The sequence below is a fragment of the Lonchura striata genome, chromosome 8 (genome assembly GCF_046129695.1).
Source record: "Lonchura striata isolate bLonStr1 chromosome 8, bLonStr1.mat, whole genome shotgun sequence".
In the NCBI taxonomy this organism is placed as follows: Eukaryota; Metazoa; Chordata; class Aves; order Passeriformes; family Estrildidae; genus Lonchura; species Lonchura striata.
The window spans coordinates 24333680-24352295 of NC_134610.1; the positions used below are offsets into that span (position 1 = coordinate 24333680).

An 18616-nucleotide genomic window follows, 5' to 3' on the forward strand; every position below is an offset into this window, starting at 1 on the left:
GATAAACTGTACTACAGATTTCTATCAGCTGGAGCCACTGTATGTTGCTGCAGGGATTCCCAGACTACACTGATTCATGGTGGTCTCCAGTGATGAAGAAGCCAGGACTAGGGATAAGCATAAGTGTCTTCAAGCCATCCTTGGAACACTCCTGGATTGAAATTCAGCTGAAGAACTTCAGCCTCTTCCTACTCAGAAGCATTCTCTGGTAGGATGCAATATGAAACAACACCACTTCAAAAAAACATACTCAAGGCAACATGTCTGAAGATTTGAAAATAGTTTTTTTAAACTCTCCAAAATTACAGTTGTAAAAGACAGAATATGAGTTTCTGATGGCTGCCTACTGGCACAATAATCTTCTCCATACTCAATAGCTAGGACAAGCAAAAATAGGGTCACAGAGACCTATCAGCTCCAAAACTATTAGGCCCAAAATAGTTTCAAGAGGAACAAGGCTGGCTCTTGTTGGCATTGAAAATCTAGGTGTGTAGACACCTATCAATGAAGTTTACAATTTACTTCTGAAGAAATTTCTCCAGAACTAAATGTACAACACAAACCTCCTGATAACTAAATCTAAATGCATATCCTCTAAGAAGAATTCTTTTAAGAGAACTAAAAATTGTATGCTTCTTATCTCACTTTGTATTAAATTTAAAAAAATACAGATTTTTAAAATATTTTATAAAAAAGGTACAGAATAAAAATTAATTGAAACCCAGAAGGCCCAGCAGACTCATATTCAATAAATGCTTTATTTAGGGGTTTTCTCATCATGTAAATAAGTAAAATAATGTAAATCTACCATGTAAAACTGTCAATCTTTAAATATACACCTCAGCAAAATAGGACCTGATGTTCATATATACCTTCATAAATGTATAATTTTGTGAAAAGACAAAAAAAAGCAGAGTTTAGCTTTGTTATTCATGGTATCATCATTCATAGTGGGAGGCTTTCCCCTAGCAGAACATATTTCTCTGAACTTCACTGTTCACTTGTCTGCAAGGGTTTTTTTAGTGCTGCTGAATAATATCTGTGTTTACAGAAACACACAGAAGACTCATATTTTAAATACAATATGTATCCATCAACAATATACAAAGATAACACTTCCTTTTACATAACAGAGAGTCTTACTCTAACACTTGAATTTTAGCCGCACGGGTCTTGTTACTTGTAATACATCAATTATGATACTTAATCTTTCAGCTGGCCAAATTTTCTTCATGAATTACACTAAAATTAAAAATAAAAAGAAAAATGCTCTGTAGCACTTCTGGGCCTTTATTATTTTTGGACTGTCCACACAATTCATTTTTTAATGCTTAACTAAGACGTGACTATGCTGAAATCCCAGGAGCAGCAGTGCTCAAGCTGGCAGCAGAGTGTGACTCTGCTCTGTGATTTCAACCCACTGGTCATGCTGGACTAAGGCAGCCCAGCTCAGGCAGCATTGTGGTTTTCCTAAAGAGCTATTTCACCTGAGACTCTGTCCACACACTCCAGCACTGCTCCTCATAAATGCACAGCCTCACTTGGAAAATTATACAGTCTACCAAACACTTAACACCACAGCAGCCTTCCCTAGGCTCTAAACATCCATCACTCTTTCCACTGTCAACTTCCTGTAATTTGAACTCTTAAAATAGACTCCACAGGGAAGGCCTGGTGGTTTTTATTATTTTTAAATACTGGGAGTAGTTTTGAATGTCACAGCGAGTCTTACCTCCAGTCATCTTTGTTTAGATTAGCCAGGATGTTCATCTCTTCTTCCTGCATGAGTCTGTAAGCAGCACTTACATGATGATTTTCAAGAACAGAACGATCGTTGTACAATATAGCAACATCTGACCTAGTGTGGGGGAAAAGAGGCAGATTTTCTAATGGTGTTCTGATAATGGCACTGGGAAAGGTGTTCTATGTGTTCTCTATGAGAAATATTGACTATATGTACATACATAGAGAAAGATATAGCAATGTTTATTTGTTCCTACTGTATGAATTACTGATAAATCTCCCATCTTAAATGCATTTAAAATTATCATTATACCATTGTATACACTGTTTGTGGGAAAGTCATATTTTAAAATGTGTGATGTTTTATTGATATGACCTAACTGGCAAAAACTCGGGAGATTAGAGCTTCTTGACTGCAGATAGGCTCACAGAGCATCAGAAATGCTCTAATTAGGCTACAAGAGTACACTTACACAATACCATCATTTAAAATGCAATGTGTTCACCAACAGTGGGGCTGCACACATAACATGGGTATTAGAAGATACTCTCCCTGCTCTGAGAGATGTGCTTTGGCCTACACTACTCGTTATCAGAAGATGCTGGAAATAATAAGGTATTAAAAAGTTTCCATTTTGTATGTTTTATACAGCCACCATCTTTTCTCAGAAAAACAAAGAAACCTTGACCACATCACAGTGGGATGGCAGAGATGCTAAGCTGCAATTTGGAAGCCCTCAGTTGCTTCCTAAAGACAGACTCATACCATAATGTGAGCACATTTAACATATCCCTTCCTTCATGATCAAAGACTAATGCACAATTCCAAAATTACACTGAGACATTCACAAGTTTTTATGTGGTGTGGATTTATCATACTTAGCTTCAAACATCATTAATTCTTGAGGAATTTGTTCCCCTGAGACTTGATCTGACTTGCTAGACAATCAATCTCAGAAGTCACCTCTCTGCTGCAATTCTGTTCTGATAAAACTACTCCAGAATATTTCAATTTGGTCCAGCAACAAGTCTGTACTAGAAGAAAGGTGTGTTGATTTAGCAATGCAGCTTACTCTGATATTAATAAGCTAAATTCAACCTCTTGTTCTGTTGAGCAACAGTATATATTGCCATGTATGGTGCCAAGGAATCTAAATAACTAAAATAGGATTGGAAATGTTATTTAGAGGAAACAAACCATAGCAAGCCTAAATAATCAATATGTTTACATCCATAATCTAACTAAAATCATGGGAAAATCTGTGTTATGCCAATCACATATGTTTATGAAGCACACTTAAATCAACATAACTACTTATGACTACGTTTAAGCAGCGCTAAGATTTGCTGCGATTTTGGCAGCCATTCCATCCATTTTCCTCAGGCAAAAGATGCTTGGAATCACAGTCTGGGATGCCACATCAGGGCCAAGTTATACAAGGAGAGAAGAATGAGCTATATCACATAACAAATACCTGTTTGCAAGTATGACTGAATAAGATTCAAAGGCTATGAGCTTAATTAGTTTTCCACTCTTGCAGTATTTCATAGCAAAATAATAAGGACAAAAATAGAAAATTAATATAAACTTGGAACTACAAACTGAAGTTTATTTTTAGACAGACTGTGCTGAAGGAGAAAAGAATTGTGTCCTTATTTCGGCTGCAAATCTAGCATTTATCATAATTGAAAGCCACATCTTGGAGAAAAACTGTGTTATATATTTAATTTAAATGCTATCACTGGACAATTGATCCATATAAGTGAGTGTGAGGATGTTTGTGTCCAAAGCAATAAATTTCTGACATGGAGCTGTTTTGTTAGAATATGCCAGTGCCATGCTGATTTTTTTTTAAAGAGCAGCTAAAGCAAACTCCTCAACTGAGGATACTAAAAACAATGTATAGCTCAGTGTAAGAGAAAAATAAGATGGTTTTTACTAGGTTAAGTATCAGATGTACCATTTTTCACCCAGTAATGGATTGGTCAGGGATTTTCCTTTGATAAGATGAAAATATTTTAAGGGAGAGAACTACATGCTGTTGTACAGGAGCAGCAGCTAGAATGACATGCTGCACCTGCAGGAGAACACAGCTAGCCTAAATTTCAAGCTGGATTCATTTTTAGATTTCTTTTTCATATCTATTGCTGTTGCTTTCAAAACATGCTAGGAGATGGCTCATGGTAGGTATTTCTAAAGCTGCACTTGAAAGTTTCCCCTTCTGTTTAATACACATAGTGAAACAAATGTAAGCACATTGCTGTAAGGGATAAGGCATTTTTATGAGGATACAGTAGAAGAAGTTTTTTGAGTCAGTAGTATCAGAAATTTAGTGAACAAATTTCACTAATTTTAGGGGGTTTCAAGCGCATGTTATGAATGTTCTGAACCTTTTCAAATTTCCTCTTGACATATCCGCTCCAAAATGGAATTATTTCAGACAGTATGGAGCTATCTTATTGCTTTTCCACAGTTTTTGACCATGTGACTGATCCCATTAACTGAACCAAAGTTGATGAAGCAATTTGTAAAACCAGGACTGACCTGGCTGCTTCCTGGCTTTATTAGCAAGAGCTATGAAACAGTTCAGCAGTGACCAGAATGAACTGCAAACTCCAGATATGACTCTTAGGAGACCACATCACTTACCTTGTCTGAATATGAAAATTGTTTGTGGTCCCAGTATGTTCATAGTCATGGACGGCAGCTGCAAAGATCATTGCTAAAATTTCCAGTTCTGTGAGCCAGTGCTGATAAATGAAAAACAAATCATAGTCACACTTTCAATAATAGCCTAACTCAGATTAAATCCTACAGTACAGACTATGTTTCGCATTACCTTCAACTTAAATAAACTTTCCTCTCACTCCAGATAACCATATATCCATAACACTTCAGTACTGTACGATAAAAGAAGTCCTTGTACTTATGATTTCTCTGAGACCAAGTTAACATACTTATGGTCACTAGCAAAGTAAATATTGGCAGCCAAAAATGTAAGAAGTTATCAAAATAATCACATAGTTCATTTTTCAAGTCCTTTGAGTATCTACTCTGTTAGTTCACACATGGCATTTGCCAAATTACAGTATATTAATAAAAAAAAACCTTATATGAAGTTTAGGTTATCATTTGTCTTTTAGTAAACTATATATACAGTTAATTATAAATTGAAGGGTCAAAATTAGCATTATCTATATTTTAGCAGTGTACATGGCACTAAAATTAGGCCCATGGGAGATTTTTCTGTTCTAAATTTTATCGTACTTCGTACTGATGAAAAAAAATAAATTTAAAAAAGTACAGAAGGCTAGCATACAGTTACACAGAACAAAAGGTAATGTAGATCATGTATACAAAATAATGCGGACCCTGGAGTTTGAGCCCTTTTATAACTCTTGCTAAATGAGGCTCTTCTGTATTGCACAGTTAGGAAAATAACCTCCTGTTATCTTCTTTCAAGTTTTATTTCTTGAATGACAAGAAGTCCTTGAGGAGAAAACTTACTCCATCTAAAGATGGGGGCAGAAAAATCATATGATAATTAACCCCCACAGTCATAGGACTGATTAAGTCAAATGCTAGTCAAGCATTTCCACACATATTTCAGCTGGTTTTGGTGTACAAGTAAGCTTCTGTACAAAAGGAGGAAAGAATGATCTCAACTTCATGCACCCGAATGTGCACATATGAATGTGCATATGTGTGTATGAATGGATATGAAATGCATAAGTTGTGAAATGTAGTAAAAGTTGCCTTCTTCTTCTTTTAACAAAGAAGAAAGGAAAGAGTCAAGATTCATTAGCCACGTGAGAATAACTAAATAGGTCATTCAGTGACACAATAGGGCTGCTGAGAAACAAGTACTGGCTGTTGGTGAGGCAGTATAGGATTAGAAAGGTCACAGACACAGGAATGAGAATGTACTGTAAGCAGTTCTAAAAATGGAAACAATGACCTTCATCATATTGTGTGTCACAAGAAACCAGGCCATGACCAGTCCTGGCTCTCACAATGTTTTTAACATACCAAACAGAAAAGAAACACAGAAAGTGTAACGAAAGCTAAACATAATTTTTTCTTTAAGATGCCTTTTCAAAGGTCGGCTTTTGTAGCAAATAAAGTCATTGCTAGACAATGCATTCATAAGCAGAAGAACATTCCTCACAGACACTATCTATGGCTACACAGAGACTTCATACAGTAATAGAGAAGAGCAAGTACTCTACACACACTAGTATAGTCAAAATTGAGATCAGTAATCAAATCAGAGAACTACTTTAGCTAAAGGATTTCTAAGGAAGTAGAAAAATACTCTTACAGAGGCAGTTAATAAGTGCGTTATAAAAGGAAGAGGGGAAAACAAGTATCTGGGGTCTGCAAGGCTGAGAAGAGCTGAAACATGCTTCCCTCTTGAAAGATACTATGTCTTGTGGGTGTCATAGATAATATAAATTATGTCTTCTATGGAAGTATTATGTATTGCTGATATGTAAATAGATACATTTCAACTTATGAGTTCTGTTTGAATTTTTTTTTTACAGTGATAGGTTAAAAACTGAGTAAGAAATGGAGTCTCAATGCACTTATTGGCAGTAAAGACATTTTTTCCTCTACTTTGAGCAATACAGGTACGTGGGAAGAGAAAAGGGATGGTGGGAAGATGATCGATGACTCAAAAGTTCTTTACAAGATGTATTCCCTGGGACTCGGATTCTTAAACCTTTATAAAGATGAGAACTTCATAAACGCAAGCTTGAGTTATACATTTCAGTTGCATCATCTGGGATTTAGTCTCTTGGGAAGGTTAATAGACTGTCTGCCATCTGTGATATTTAACATTGATTTGAGGTGGCTAGATCTTCTTTCTTAAGACAGACAGCAACTTTTGAAAAATATAATGATTATTTTATTTCTTTAACAGCAGCTCTGAATATGTCCTACTGTTCACCAGAATCTCTCTAGGGGATTGTGGAGAGGCATAAGCTCTGATTAGCCAATTTTTTTTGACAAATGTGGAAATACTACTGTTTTCTAGATTCCTATAAAAGGTACAAAACATATGGCCTCAACAACAGGAATCATGCAAAAGATTTCCTAAACCCCAGCTTTTGGAAATCTTTCCTTCAATATGTTTCAGAAATAAACAAGGAAACTAGCAACTCTGCAAGACTTGGAGTTAGTACCAAGTCCTTAAGAGAAAATGAAAGCAGAAAAACCTCAAATTGCAAACCAATCTGGAAAAAATAAAAACACAAACAAAAAAAATCACAGGAATTTGATCTAAATTGTATCATATTTACTCTAATCCAGGTATTAGAAATAGAGCAGAGTTTTATAAAAGGATTACAGTGAACATGTCAGTAAACTGTTGGCTTGAGAAGCAAACTCTAAATTGTTATTGAGTAGGGTACTGGAGCGTTAACCAGGCAACAGGAAAAAAAATCCATCAAGTTAAATAGAACATTTTTATGATACTGATGCTTTCTCAAATTGCAAGTGACATTTGGGAGAGAAATACTTTGCAAGCTGCAGAATCACTAGGCCCTCTTTCAAACACTGATTTCCATAAATGTTCCTTCTGCTGGCAAGTACATCTGTTTGGAGGCACTCTTGACTAAGTGGTGTCCTAGTTAGATTTCTTTCCAAGAACTTTCCAGTATCATAGCACCACAGAATCATAGAATGGCTAATGAATTAAACCTGGACTAATTTAGCAGAAATGTTCTGTAGCAGTTTTGCAAGATTAATGAGATTTTGCAACAGTAAAGTCTAAACTTTTTTAGACTTGATTTGGACACATGATTAAGGCAGTTAGAAGGTTAATATGCTGATACTGTAATACTCATGCTGGAAAGGCCTGTCTCACACTCATGTGCACGCAGTGAAATATCAGATATTCAAATACAAAACAGATTTTTTTATTTAGTGTTCAGAGATACACAAAGTGTCTTTCAAAGTGGTTTAAGCAATGGCTAAATGTCCCAAAATTACTAGTACAGCTCTGGAAGTTGGAACTCAATGGCTAAATGTCCCAAAATTACTAGTACAGCTCTGGAAGTTGGAACTCAATGGCTAAATGTCCTAAAATTACTAGTACAGCTCTGGAAGTTGGAACTATGTCCTGGCATCACAAGGAAAATCTGAATGTTGTTTTTTTTTTGTTGTTGTTTTTGTTTTTGTTGTTGGTTTTTTTTTTTGTTGTTGTTGTTGTTTGGTTGGTTTTGGTTTTGTGGTTTTTTGTTGTTTTTTTTTTTTTTTTTTTTGAAGGGCAGAGGGGCAGATACAATGGGCCAGAGGGATGTTTATAATAAAACAAGAGGATTTTCCTCCTGGCAAGTTCCTGATCCAGGTGTCTACTTGCAACAATGACATGGCTCATATCACTTAACTCTTGCAGTTAATCTAATATCTTCAAGAATTTTCATTCACTAAAATATTATTTTGATAGTTGAATATTATATAAAACAACTTTGGTTTGGACTCCTCTTGGCAAGAGCTGTCTAGCCTCTGCTTCAGTCTGATATGGAAGTGCTTTCTCAAGAAAACTTCTCAATCTAAAAAGGAATCTTGTCTGGTGAAGACTCCAGGCTTCATTTAAGAAGTGGTATTAGAGTTAAAATATGGCTTTAAACACAAGCAACATACTCCCTTCAAACAGTAGAATAAAAACATGCAATGCCTGGGGACTTTTCCTTGCCCACCCTGAAGCCAAGGGCATTTTAAGTGAGAAAAGGCTTAACATAAGTGATTGACTGTCATTTATTGTGCATTTATAGGAGGAAAAAAAATCCAGAGTCAGCTCTAAACCTTTCCTTTCCAAAGTCTTCTGGAATTGTTTCACAGCTCTGCAAACAGAAATCAGACACTATTTCTTCCCAGCTGTTTCATTTGTTGTTTGTTTTTTGGTTCATTGGGTTTTTAAACAACTGTATTCACAGGGAAGACAAATTATCAAAAAGCCATTGACAGCAATTTCCATTTTCTTTCAGTCAGTATTTACTTTTGCCTAGTAAGCTAATAGTGAGGAGAATTCCACTGCTGATATTAAATTTAAGATCAATTTTAAGACATGAAAATGCTTCCACAGATTAATTTCAGTTCCCAAATAATTAATTTAAAATATCGTGCTCTTTCAAGGCAAATGCAATAGCCTGCCTACTATAGGCAGATAGAGTATGCAAGAGCACTGCTAAAGAAGGTTAAAAACTGAAAGAAAGAGCAGTTTCAGAGTTTAATGCAGGGCTGGATGGGGCCTTGAGCAGCCTGGTCTAGAGGAAGGTGTCCTTGCCTATGGCAGGATGGCTGGAACTGAGTTGTTTTTGAAGTCCCTTCCAACCCAAGCCACTCCATGATGATATAATTCTAAGCCTGCACTGATTCAGTACATCTTTCAACAGCCAGGACCTCTGCAGATACGAAAGCTTCCTTGCCTGATCACACCTCCCATACTGTGATGTGAAAGTAAAAAATTCTCACCTGCCCACTCCTGCAAATCTATCTCATTAAATATGATATAAAATACCTAAATCCAGGCGATAAAAAGCAAAAAGAATTTAAGGATTATTTTTTTTCTTCCTCTTTCCCTCTGCATTGAGAGAAGTTCAGCCTGTAAGAACTGTTAAAATGAAATAAAGTTCACAGCCTGAACAGTAGTTCTTGAATCTCTCTGCAAAATTTGCAACTGAGCTTTTTCCGTTAGAAAAGAAACATGTACACATTTATTCAAAACAGCAGAGTCTGAGAAAAGAAATTGAATTTCACAATACTTCTTACCATGATGCCAGTGTGAATCATTATGTAATGCACAGTTTGAGTAACATCAGCTGCATGGACCAAATTGTGATAGGGATTCTTGTATTTGCTGTAACCAACTTCAAGAGCTTCAGCAAAAGAAATAAGATTTGGAACAGGGATCTATAGACAAGAAAACAGTAAAATAATTGGTTCTTTTCCTGCAACAGCTGCGAAGTCAAGCACGCAATAAATTAATCACAAATAATATACCATGGCATCTAGTGGGCAAACAATAAAAGAAAATTTAAAATGCAAAGGTCTGGTATCATACATACACCAGTGAGTCTCACACAATTTCTGTAGATGTTGTATCTCTCTACATACACCATGTACAAGACATTGCAGACCTATCAACCAAATGGTTTTCAAGGCATGTCTGTCTGCACCAGGGTTGCAGAGGTTGCATGTATAACACAGGCATGAGAGATAGGATTATCTTCTTTTCTTCACCACTTTTTACCTTACTTGAGACAAGATTTGCTTTAATGTCATAGTACAACTTTCTTTCCTCCAGACAACGTGTGAAGTACAGGTACTATCTTGTCCCACTTATTTTTGCATTGTGCTGGTTTTGGCAGGGACAGAGTTAATTTCCTTCATAGTAGCTGGTATGGCTCAACATTTTGGATTTGAGCTGTAAACAGAGCTGATAACTGCAGGATGTGTTAGTTACTGCTGATCAGCAACTGCACAGAGTCAAGGCCTTTTCTGCTCCCCATCCCACCCACCAGCGGGCAGCCTGGGGTGCACAAGAAGGTGGGAAGGGACACAGCTGGGACAGCTGGCCCTGCTGACCCCAGGGATGCTGCTCCACACGGCCTCATGGGCAGCAGCCCCAGGCTGGGGGAGCCTGGCTGGGCACTGCTGCCTGGGGACTGCCTGGGCAGCCCTCAGCTGCTGCTGCTGCCCAGCAACTGCTTCATTGGCAGCCTTTCTTCTCGGGGTTGATTTCCCTCTTAAATATTAATTTTCTATATTATTATCACCATCATTATTAAACTGTACATATTGCAACCCACAAGTTTTCTCACTTTTACGCCTCCAATTGTTTCCCCCATCCTTCTGGGGAGAGGAGTGAGCGAGTGGCAGTGTGGTGCTTATTTGCTGCCTAGGGATAAACCACTTCACCCATTTCATGAAATTGCATATCCCTTAATAATTTCTTATTTATTTAAAAATTCTGCAACATAAATAATGGGACTGAGAATGGGCTTAAACCCACTCTACCAGTAGCATGGTGTACTTCATGTCTCTTTTATAATGGCGGTCCTGTTGTGGTTCTGACTTCAAGCAAATAAAGCCTGTTGGAAAAAGTTAAAATATTCAAGAAACTTCAGGACAAGCCAGCCTCTTCAAAAGAACACAGAGTTTTTGCAGCAAAGAGATTTTGAAACTATAAAAAAACCTTTCATTTGGTACTGTAACAATAAATTTATCATTTTGAATTATTTTTTTATCTCAGCCTTTCAAAGCTGGCTACAAGGACTCCATATTGTATTGAAAAATCCCTACACCTTGGAAAAGCAATTTTTCTCTTTATATATCCCCCCCTGGGATCAATACAGCATAATCCAGACAATGAAAAAAGTATTTAGGACTAACTACAGTTTTTTGCCTTTTTAGTAATTTTTGATCTATAAGGGTGGGACACTGGTTTAGACTTGCTGAGTTAATAGTCTATATACATAATCTATTTATGTAATACAAATGACATGACAAAGGTCTACCTAGCTTTCCATTTTTTGGGTTGCAGAAAACTTTGCATGTTCTGGGTGAATTTCAGTTTGGCAGAACTATTGGCATTTTACAATATTTCATTTGCCATATTCTTTGAAATTCTACACTGCATTGTACAATAAAAAGCATTTCAATTCTGCTTTTCTTGTACTTTACACTTGACACGTATTTTTGCATACATCTTTTTTATTTGTGGTTAGTTCCTGACCTTGAAACGGCTCAAAAGGTCATATCGGGTTAGCAGCTCATACATCATAAATTTCAGACTGTGCTCTCCACTTGCTTCATTAAGGGCAAATACGTCAAAAGACCACTTATCAACATCCTGTAGACAAGGGAAAAGGAAAACAACAAAAAACAAAAAATCATTAAATTTCCATCCATTTGGCTAGTATCTAGAGGGAAGAGGGAGAGTTTGGTGCTTTTATTATCCAAATCTTTCAAATTCCTAATGTAGATAACACATTAATGACAATATTAATGATGAAAACAATTAAACAATGGTCTCAGTTATGAATAAAATACTTGAAACATGACTGAGGCCACTTTGCATGCCAAATCAAAGGTCATAAACTTCCAAGTTTAACTTTCTCAGTACAAATTGTCTATACAACCTCATGGAGCTACTCTGAATAACACCCTTCAAATATGCAATGTCATTAACACTGATGTCATTAAACATAAAGCAATTTGAGAAAAATACAATTGTTTGGCTTTCAGGGGAAAAGTAGAGGTACTTAATTCTCAAGAAATACTAGTTTGTAATTCCATTCATAGACATAGGAACTCAGCTTACTATAAAAGATCATATTTTGGCTGAACTACAGTAATACTTTAAATATACAGCAAATACTGTACTTGTTCCATAAGCTTCAGTTTCTTTTGTTAGCTCTATCCCAATACTATCTTCTTTTCTCTCCTAAAAAGGAAGCAAATGCTGCTGTCCGAGATGCTGATTACAATACCACTGGGAGCTGATAAAACTGTCTCACATTTCTATAAGAACTTCTATACAAATTTCATTCTATTACTCTCATAGGATCTACATGAAATCAGAATTAATCAGAATCATATGTTATTTTTGAATTTTTAACTATTAGTTTCTCTGTACTTTGTGCTCAGTTCTGTAGTAATAACTATGGCTAGGGTATGTTCAGTAGAAAAATATTCATTTGACCCTAAAACCACTAAAAGTAAGTGCAAATACATTCAATTTTCACAATAATTAAGCTTCTTTTACCTTAAATGTGACTATCACTTCTGCTGGATAAGCCAAACCAACCATGCTTGAAGTTTTTCGGTACATCCTAAAAGAACAAATAAAATATTAAGAAATAGAACTTCTTTAAAAACATACTGGAACACTTTATCCTTTTTTATTTTTGCTTTCAGAGTTTCTGAAATAACATGAATCTATTTAAGGGTCTGACCCCAAAGATTTATGTAATCTTTTATGAAATTATGAGACAAACCTCTTTGCAAGTATATTACCCTTTAATATTAGAACAGTCTTTGGTACAATTTAGTGTAGAAGTTACAAAGACATTGAGTCCATCCCCAGAATTTTCCAAGGCTTAGGAAATTTTACAAATTTAGAGGTTTCATTTGGACTTCTGTATAAAAAAATTGAGTATCTGCAGAAAATTAAGCATAAATTCTGGCTCAAAGATTTGCCTCAGGTTCATCCCACCATTTAAAGGATGGCAGACACTGTGATTAAATGCAGTGCTTGCTGTAACAAGAAAACAAAGCTCTCACCTTTCTACAAAAATCCCAGCTTGTACAGCGTGCACAATGCTTCTGAATTTGGGCTTTTCCTCAGGTCTCCTCTTCACTATTCCCATTTCTCTTGTGAATGTAGAAGCTAACCAGTCCCGCACTTCCAGCGGGACCGAATCCGACTGGATGTCAGAGAGTTCATCTTCAGTGTCCAAAAGTTTCCTACAAAATATTAGTACAAGGTAACGTAACCAACAAGACCTCAGACCTAACAAGAAGAGTACTCACAGGTGAACAGCAAAAAAAACTTGATTTAAGAGGAGCTGAGGCTGACTGTAGGACCAAGCCAGCACATCACTAAATGTCTTCTCTGGCAGATGGACTGAGACCAGGGCTCCTCCGTGCACAGCAGATATCATCTCTCTCTTCCACTGCTCATGTTCCAGAAGGTACAAGACAATAAAATGCAACTTTTTCAACTGAAGACAAGAAAAGATGGTTCTAGTAAGTCGTCAGAGCAGTGGTGGGTTGAAGTGCAACCAATGAGCTGTAAAATCCCAAGAAGACCTCTAAAACAGGAACTGACAGAATTGTCAGCAGGGTTGCTGCTATAAGCAAAAGCACCAGTGGTCTATTGATCTGGCCTCAAACAATACAATTGTTTTGATACTTACATGCAAAAGTAAATGATGCTACATAGCAACAATGGGGTGCATGCATGTCAGTGAACACCCTGTACACATGCTCATCCTGCTACTGCAGCACAATAAAAGCATTAAAGAGAATGAATTCCTTTATTGAAAAGAATTAATTCCTTCTATGTAGAGATGTGTATTCCTATTGAAGGCAGGATAACAATGTCATAGCAGTAAAGATATTCTACAAGATTGGATTGCAAGTCAGCTTTCACATTTGTTAGCAGTTCAAAAAGCTAGAAAAGTTATATATAACACTTGCAAAATAGAAGTACTAAAAAGAAACTTCACTTCAACAAAAGTGAATTAGAGGTCATCAGTTTATTTAGAAGAAACATTTAACTAAATTCTCTCTTTAAACAGACTCAACACTTCCATTCCACTCTTCTATAAATCTTTTTCCTGCAGTTATTTGCCCTTATCACTCAGAGTGCTGGAGTTTCCAGGAAACAAATCCCTTATTTGGTCTGATATAAATTTTGCCTTTGAATGAAGGGAAAATTGTTATGCAAGAAACCCCAGAGTTAGGGTCACCTGAATATATGCAAAGCATGCCACCCTTTTGAAATATTTTCTTGCCAGTGGTACCAATTGAAATGCAGGTATTATTTGATTACATAAGTCTATTTCTCTAGTGCTGCCTTTCTGAAACATGGATGAGTAAAGAAAGCCTGTGTGGTATAGTTCAAAAGAATCTCCACATAAATCTAATGCTATCTGAGGGATTATAGTAATAGGAAGCATGTCAGAAGAATCATATAAATTATTGGTGAACATGGCATATTTATGCTCAATTTCAGCAGCCCATGTGGAAAACAGCATATTTTGTGAGATTCTTCAACTGGGGCTTAAAAAATATAAAATTCTTAATTTATAAATTAAATTATAAACCCTTCATTCTTCCCAAGTTTACTGAAAGAACAGTAGAAAAATTCCTATTTTTTGGAGGCATAGAATTATCACACTAGGAAGGCTCTTTAACATGGAGTACAAGAAGAGCAGAATGAGCAAGAATTATGAAATTTTCTGACAGTGGGACAACAGCCAAAAATCAGAAACTTAATTTGGAAGAGCAGGACTTGTGTAGATGAAAGGATTTGAGCAAATTATCTTGTAAAGCTGAACCAAGGCTGAGACGAGCCAAAGGTCAAGGGCTACAAATTTGCTTTATTGCCTAAACTAAAATGTATGTTATAGTTCACTTAAATCCATACTAGTCTAACATTGTCATTGAATATTCCTGGATAAATCAGTACATTTATATTTCTGAGGAATATTTGACATTTGATATGTTTTTAGTATAACAAGGAAAAAACTTATGAGCCCTAAAATATATTTTTGTAACTATTCCAACTTTTATTCAAATGAGATGCAAATATTCCTGCAATTAGAGGGCCATGGGCATTAGGCTACCTCAGAGCTTGCAACCAGGATATTCCACACCACCTGTGCAGCAGGAAGCAGGGTTCTACACCAGTTTGCTGTGATCAGATGCAGATCTAAATCTGGGATCAAGCTCTGAGCTCTGCAGATATGAGCCACTGGAGTACAAATTAAGACTAGCAAGACACACTGCAGTCTCTCTAATCTTTTTAACCATTCATTTGTAAAGCAGGAGGACTATTCAGTCTGTAAATGACAGCAAGCAGGAGTTACTGCATGAAGAGGGAACAGAGAAAGTAGTATTTGAAATAAGTGTTAATTTATCTGTAATTTTCATGAGGCCACTGCTCTCTGATGAGAGATAGCTGAACAATTTGTAGGGAGGAGAGAGCTTCAGTGACTCTGCTTCTAACTTAAATATCTAGAAAAGAAAGGGCAACACAGAATTTGTAAGCACAAAATCTTACAGATCCCTCATCACATAAGGTCAATAACTTCTCAAAAAGGATTAGTTTCTTTCAGGTTCCTAATTGAAACAACATTTAAGGAGAGGAAATAAAGGCTAGTCATTCATCTCACTCTAGCCCGTTCTAGAATTGTATGCCTTTAAAACAAAACAAAAAAAAAAATGTATGAAGATCAAATAAAATCAAATGACAAGTTCAAAACAAAGGCACACATTCAAACCACTGAACTTCCTATGAAATATTGCAGGGGTTTTTGCAAGATTTGAAATCTAAGTTGTAATTATAAATTTCAAAATGTAATTTGTAAACTGTAATATAAATTTGTGGCATTTCAAAAACATAAACTGTCACACAGGCTCAAAACTGTCATTGGAAAAATTAATGGACACGTGACTATACCTGTCAAACACAAGGCTACAGCCTGCAACTTAGCAAGTATTGGGAATGGAGTGACCACAAGGCCCAGAGCCTCATCCTCCAAATCAACCAACCTGAAGATCAGAGATTGTGGGCATTTTAAAGCTAGGTAGCTGTTCCACAATCAGTCTCAAGTAAAACACTGCTGAGATAAATTTCATTCAACCAGGAGGCATGAACTCAAATATCCCAATTGAATTACATAAATATACCAATAGATGCCAAGGCACACACTTTAATTTTTCTTCCATAAAGCAAAGGAACACCCAAAAATGCTAAAAAAATAAAACAACAAAAAGAGCTCTACCATAATGTGCCACTGAAAATACTTTTTTTTGTTCAACACATAATCAGAATTTCAGGGTTACATACACTTATTTTGCTCATATATCATCAGCCTGTTAAGTAGATGCAATACGAGGAAGAGATATGCGTGGGAAGGAGAGGGGGAGGCTTGGGTTATTTAATTCTATTCATTCCACGAGTAGAACTTTCATTGACAGTTGTGGGAATAAGTAAGACATGGCCCTTGGCATTTCAGCTTAGCAATCAATTAATGCTGCAGTCATAGTAACTAATAACCTGATCTTCTTGTCGCAGTACTGTGTTTTTTGCCAAGAATAATTTTTCAAAATTCAAGTAGTGATAATTTCTAGCTCTCTTCATTTAATCAGAATTTTAAATATAGTAATGCACTAGTCAGAAGTGTATTTCTTTTCCCTTAGGAATATATCAGATGTACTATGGAGGAGAAGAAAGAAAAGAAAATGAAAAAAATTAAAATTAGATAATGGCTATGGGGAAAAAAATTCCATCTTTGTTGATCAATCATGCTGCCTTACAGAGGTAGTGGAAGATTTCCAGAGAAGAGGTTAAGAAGGTGGTACTAGCTCTTTGCCAATTAGTGAATTAGTCAAGCCTTTAAGAGTGAATTAAAGTCCTCACCTGGGTCTAGAACGCAGAAGAATTTACAGTCTAAATAGTCAGCTTACATTTAATCAATTATTTAGTTCTATTATCTCCCTACCTTCCTGAATAAGCATGAATCAATATATTCAATCAATATTTCCATCCTCTATAGTCCATTACAACTTCCACTTACATTCACTAAAAGGCTCTCTTGACTCCCAAAAAGGATAAACAAACTGCAAAAATGAATGAGGAGCATTTTTGGTACATAAAGGTCTTTCCAAAGGAAATCATGGTTTTACTAACATGTTGTACTCATAAAATTAGCACATTCTTAGAAAAATTGTCCACATATGAAGAATTACCAATTGATTAAAATAAACAGAAAATAATTTTGAATAAATGCAGGAATTACAACAGAAGAGAAGCAATGTAGGAAGGACCACTGTTACTGAAATTTTCACTTGTTGGTATGTACTGCCTACTCAGAAATGCAGAGGTATATACCAAAGGCCAACAACAATATTAAGGTTTGGCTCAGGATGCTCATGATTAAAAAATACCATTTTTCAGAGTGCAGATGTGAGCCAGTGTCTTTTCTCTTTCCTTTCCTTTCACTTTGATATAGCTATGGGAGTTCTATAGGGCAAGGACTAATTCAGGGCATGATTTGAAGATGAAGTACCAGCAAAAACTTTGAAACAGAAAAATTCGATAACTTCGGAAAAGGGATGCTGGCCATTTTTTAAATACCCTAACTGAACTGAGAAGCTTAGTCAGAATTTAGTAGATTTTCAGTTATTTTAAATGCTTTTTTTTTTAATATACAACTTGAATGATCTTGTAAACTTTCTTCTCAGAAAGAAAAAAAAAAAACAAAAAAACCCAAAAAAAAAACCACAAAAAAAGCTCCAAAAGCAAACCAGCTTAGTAAAAAGGTTTCAAAGGCTTATTTTAAGCTTTTATAAGGGTGGAACATACTGAATTAATCTCAACACAATAAGCTTTTGCAAAAGTATCAATTGTAGATTCCCTTAGTGGATAAACTGAATGATTTACTTCAAATGGTACATTTCTTTGTACAGGCAAAATACATTTAACCATGGGTTGGCTGTGAAGGACAGCAATACACGCTCAGCAAACTTGACTGAATATTCAAGATTAAAATTTAACTTCATGCTTAAATAATTGCCTCTTTAAATATCTCCCCAGCTAGGCCAGATGAGAGAGGAATCACAGACCATATTTTTCATCTGGTAAATAATTACCAAATAGAGCAGCCAATTCCACCTGTTCTATCCTTGGCAGATTGTATTCTTTAATATTCATAGATTTTTCCCAAAAAGGTAATTTTCAGAAGAAATATGTTCAAAATAAATTACATCATTGACTGAATGCCCTACTGTTCTGTGAACAAATCATTCACCTTCATGTATAAATGAGCAAATTAATCTGTCTTTTCAGATTGAAAGATTGAGGATAAATGTTTTTAATAGCTTTTAAAAATATGTACACCTCTTTGATGTAAGAAAATTTAAGTTTCTCAACCTTGCACTACCAAAGGCATTTTGCTGGTGTGACCATCTCTGCTGGTATCCCTGAATAGCTATTGGTGTCTGAATTGGCACAATTCCTTCCATAACCAGAGCCTTACAGCCAGTGAAACCCTGTGACTCACAGGCAGCTCCATCTGGTGTGCTACAGGTGAGAACACAGTGGTCCTGCAATGTCAAGGAACAGTTTCCTGC

At 36.0% G+C, this 18616-nt stretch overlaps 1 protein-coding gene across 6 annotated transcripts in view; it reads right to left on the reverse strand.

Annotated features, from left to right (window-relative positions):
* PDE1A (phosphodiesterase 1A) overlaps positions 1-18616 on the reverse strand; it is a 152622-nt gene that overhangs the window by 29990 nt on the left and 104016 nt on the right. For all 6 annotated transcript variants that reach the window (XM_021531327.3, XM_077785108.1, XM_021531325.3 and 3 more), the window contains 6 exons: positions 13037-13219; positions 12519-12585; positions 11487-11603; positions 9521-9661; positions 4394-4494; positions 1733-1858 (listed from right to left, as the gene is read on the reverse strand). In XM_021531327.3, coding sequence (XP_021387002.1) covers positions 1733-1858; positions 4394-4494; positions 9521-9661; positions 11487-11603; positions 12519-12585; positions 13037-13219 — 735 coding nt within the window. The remainder of the gene's footprint in view (positions 1-1732; positions 1859-4393; positions 4495-9520; positions 9662-11486; positions 11604-12518; positions 12586-13036; positions 13220-18616) is intronic.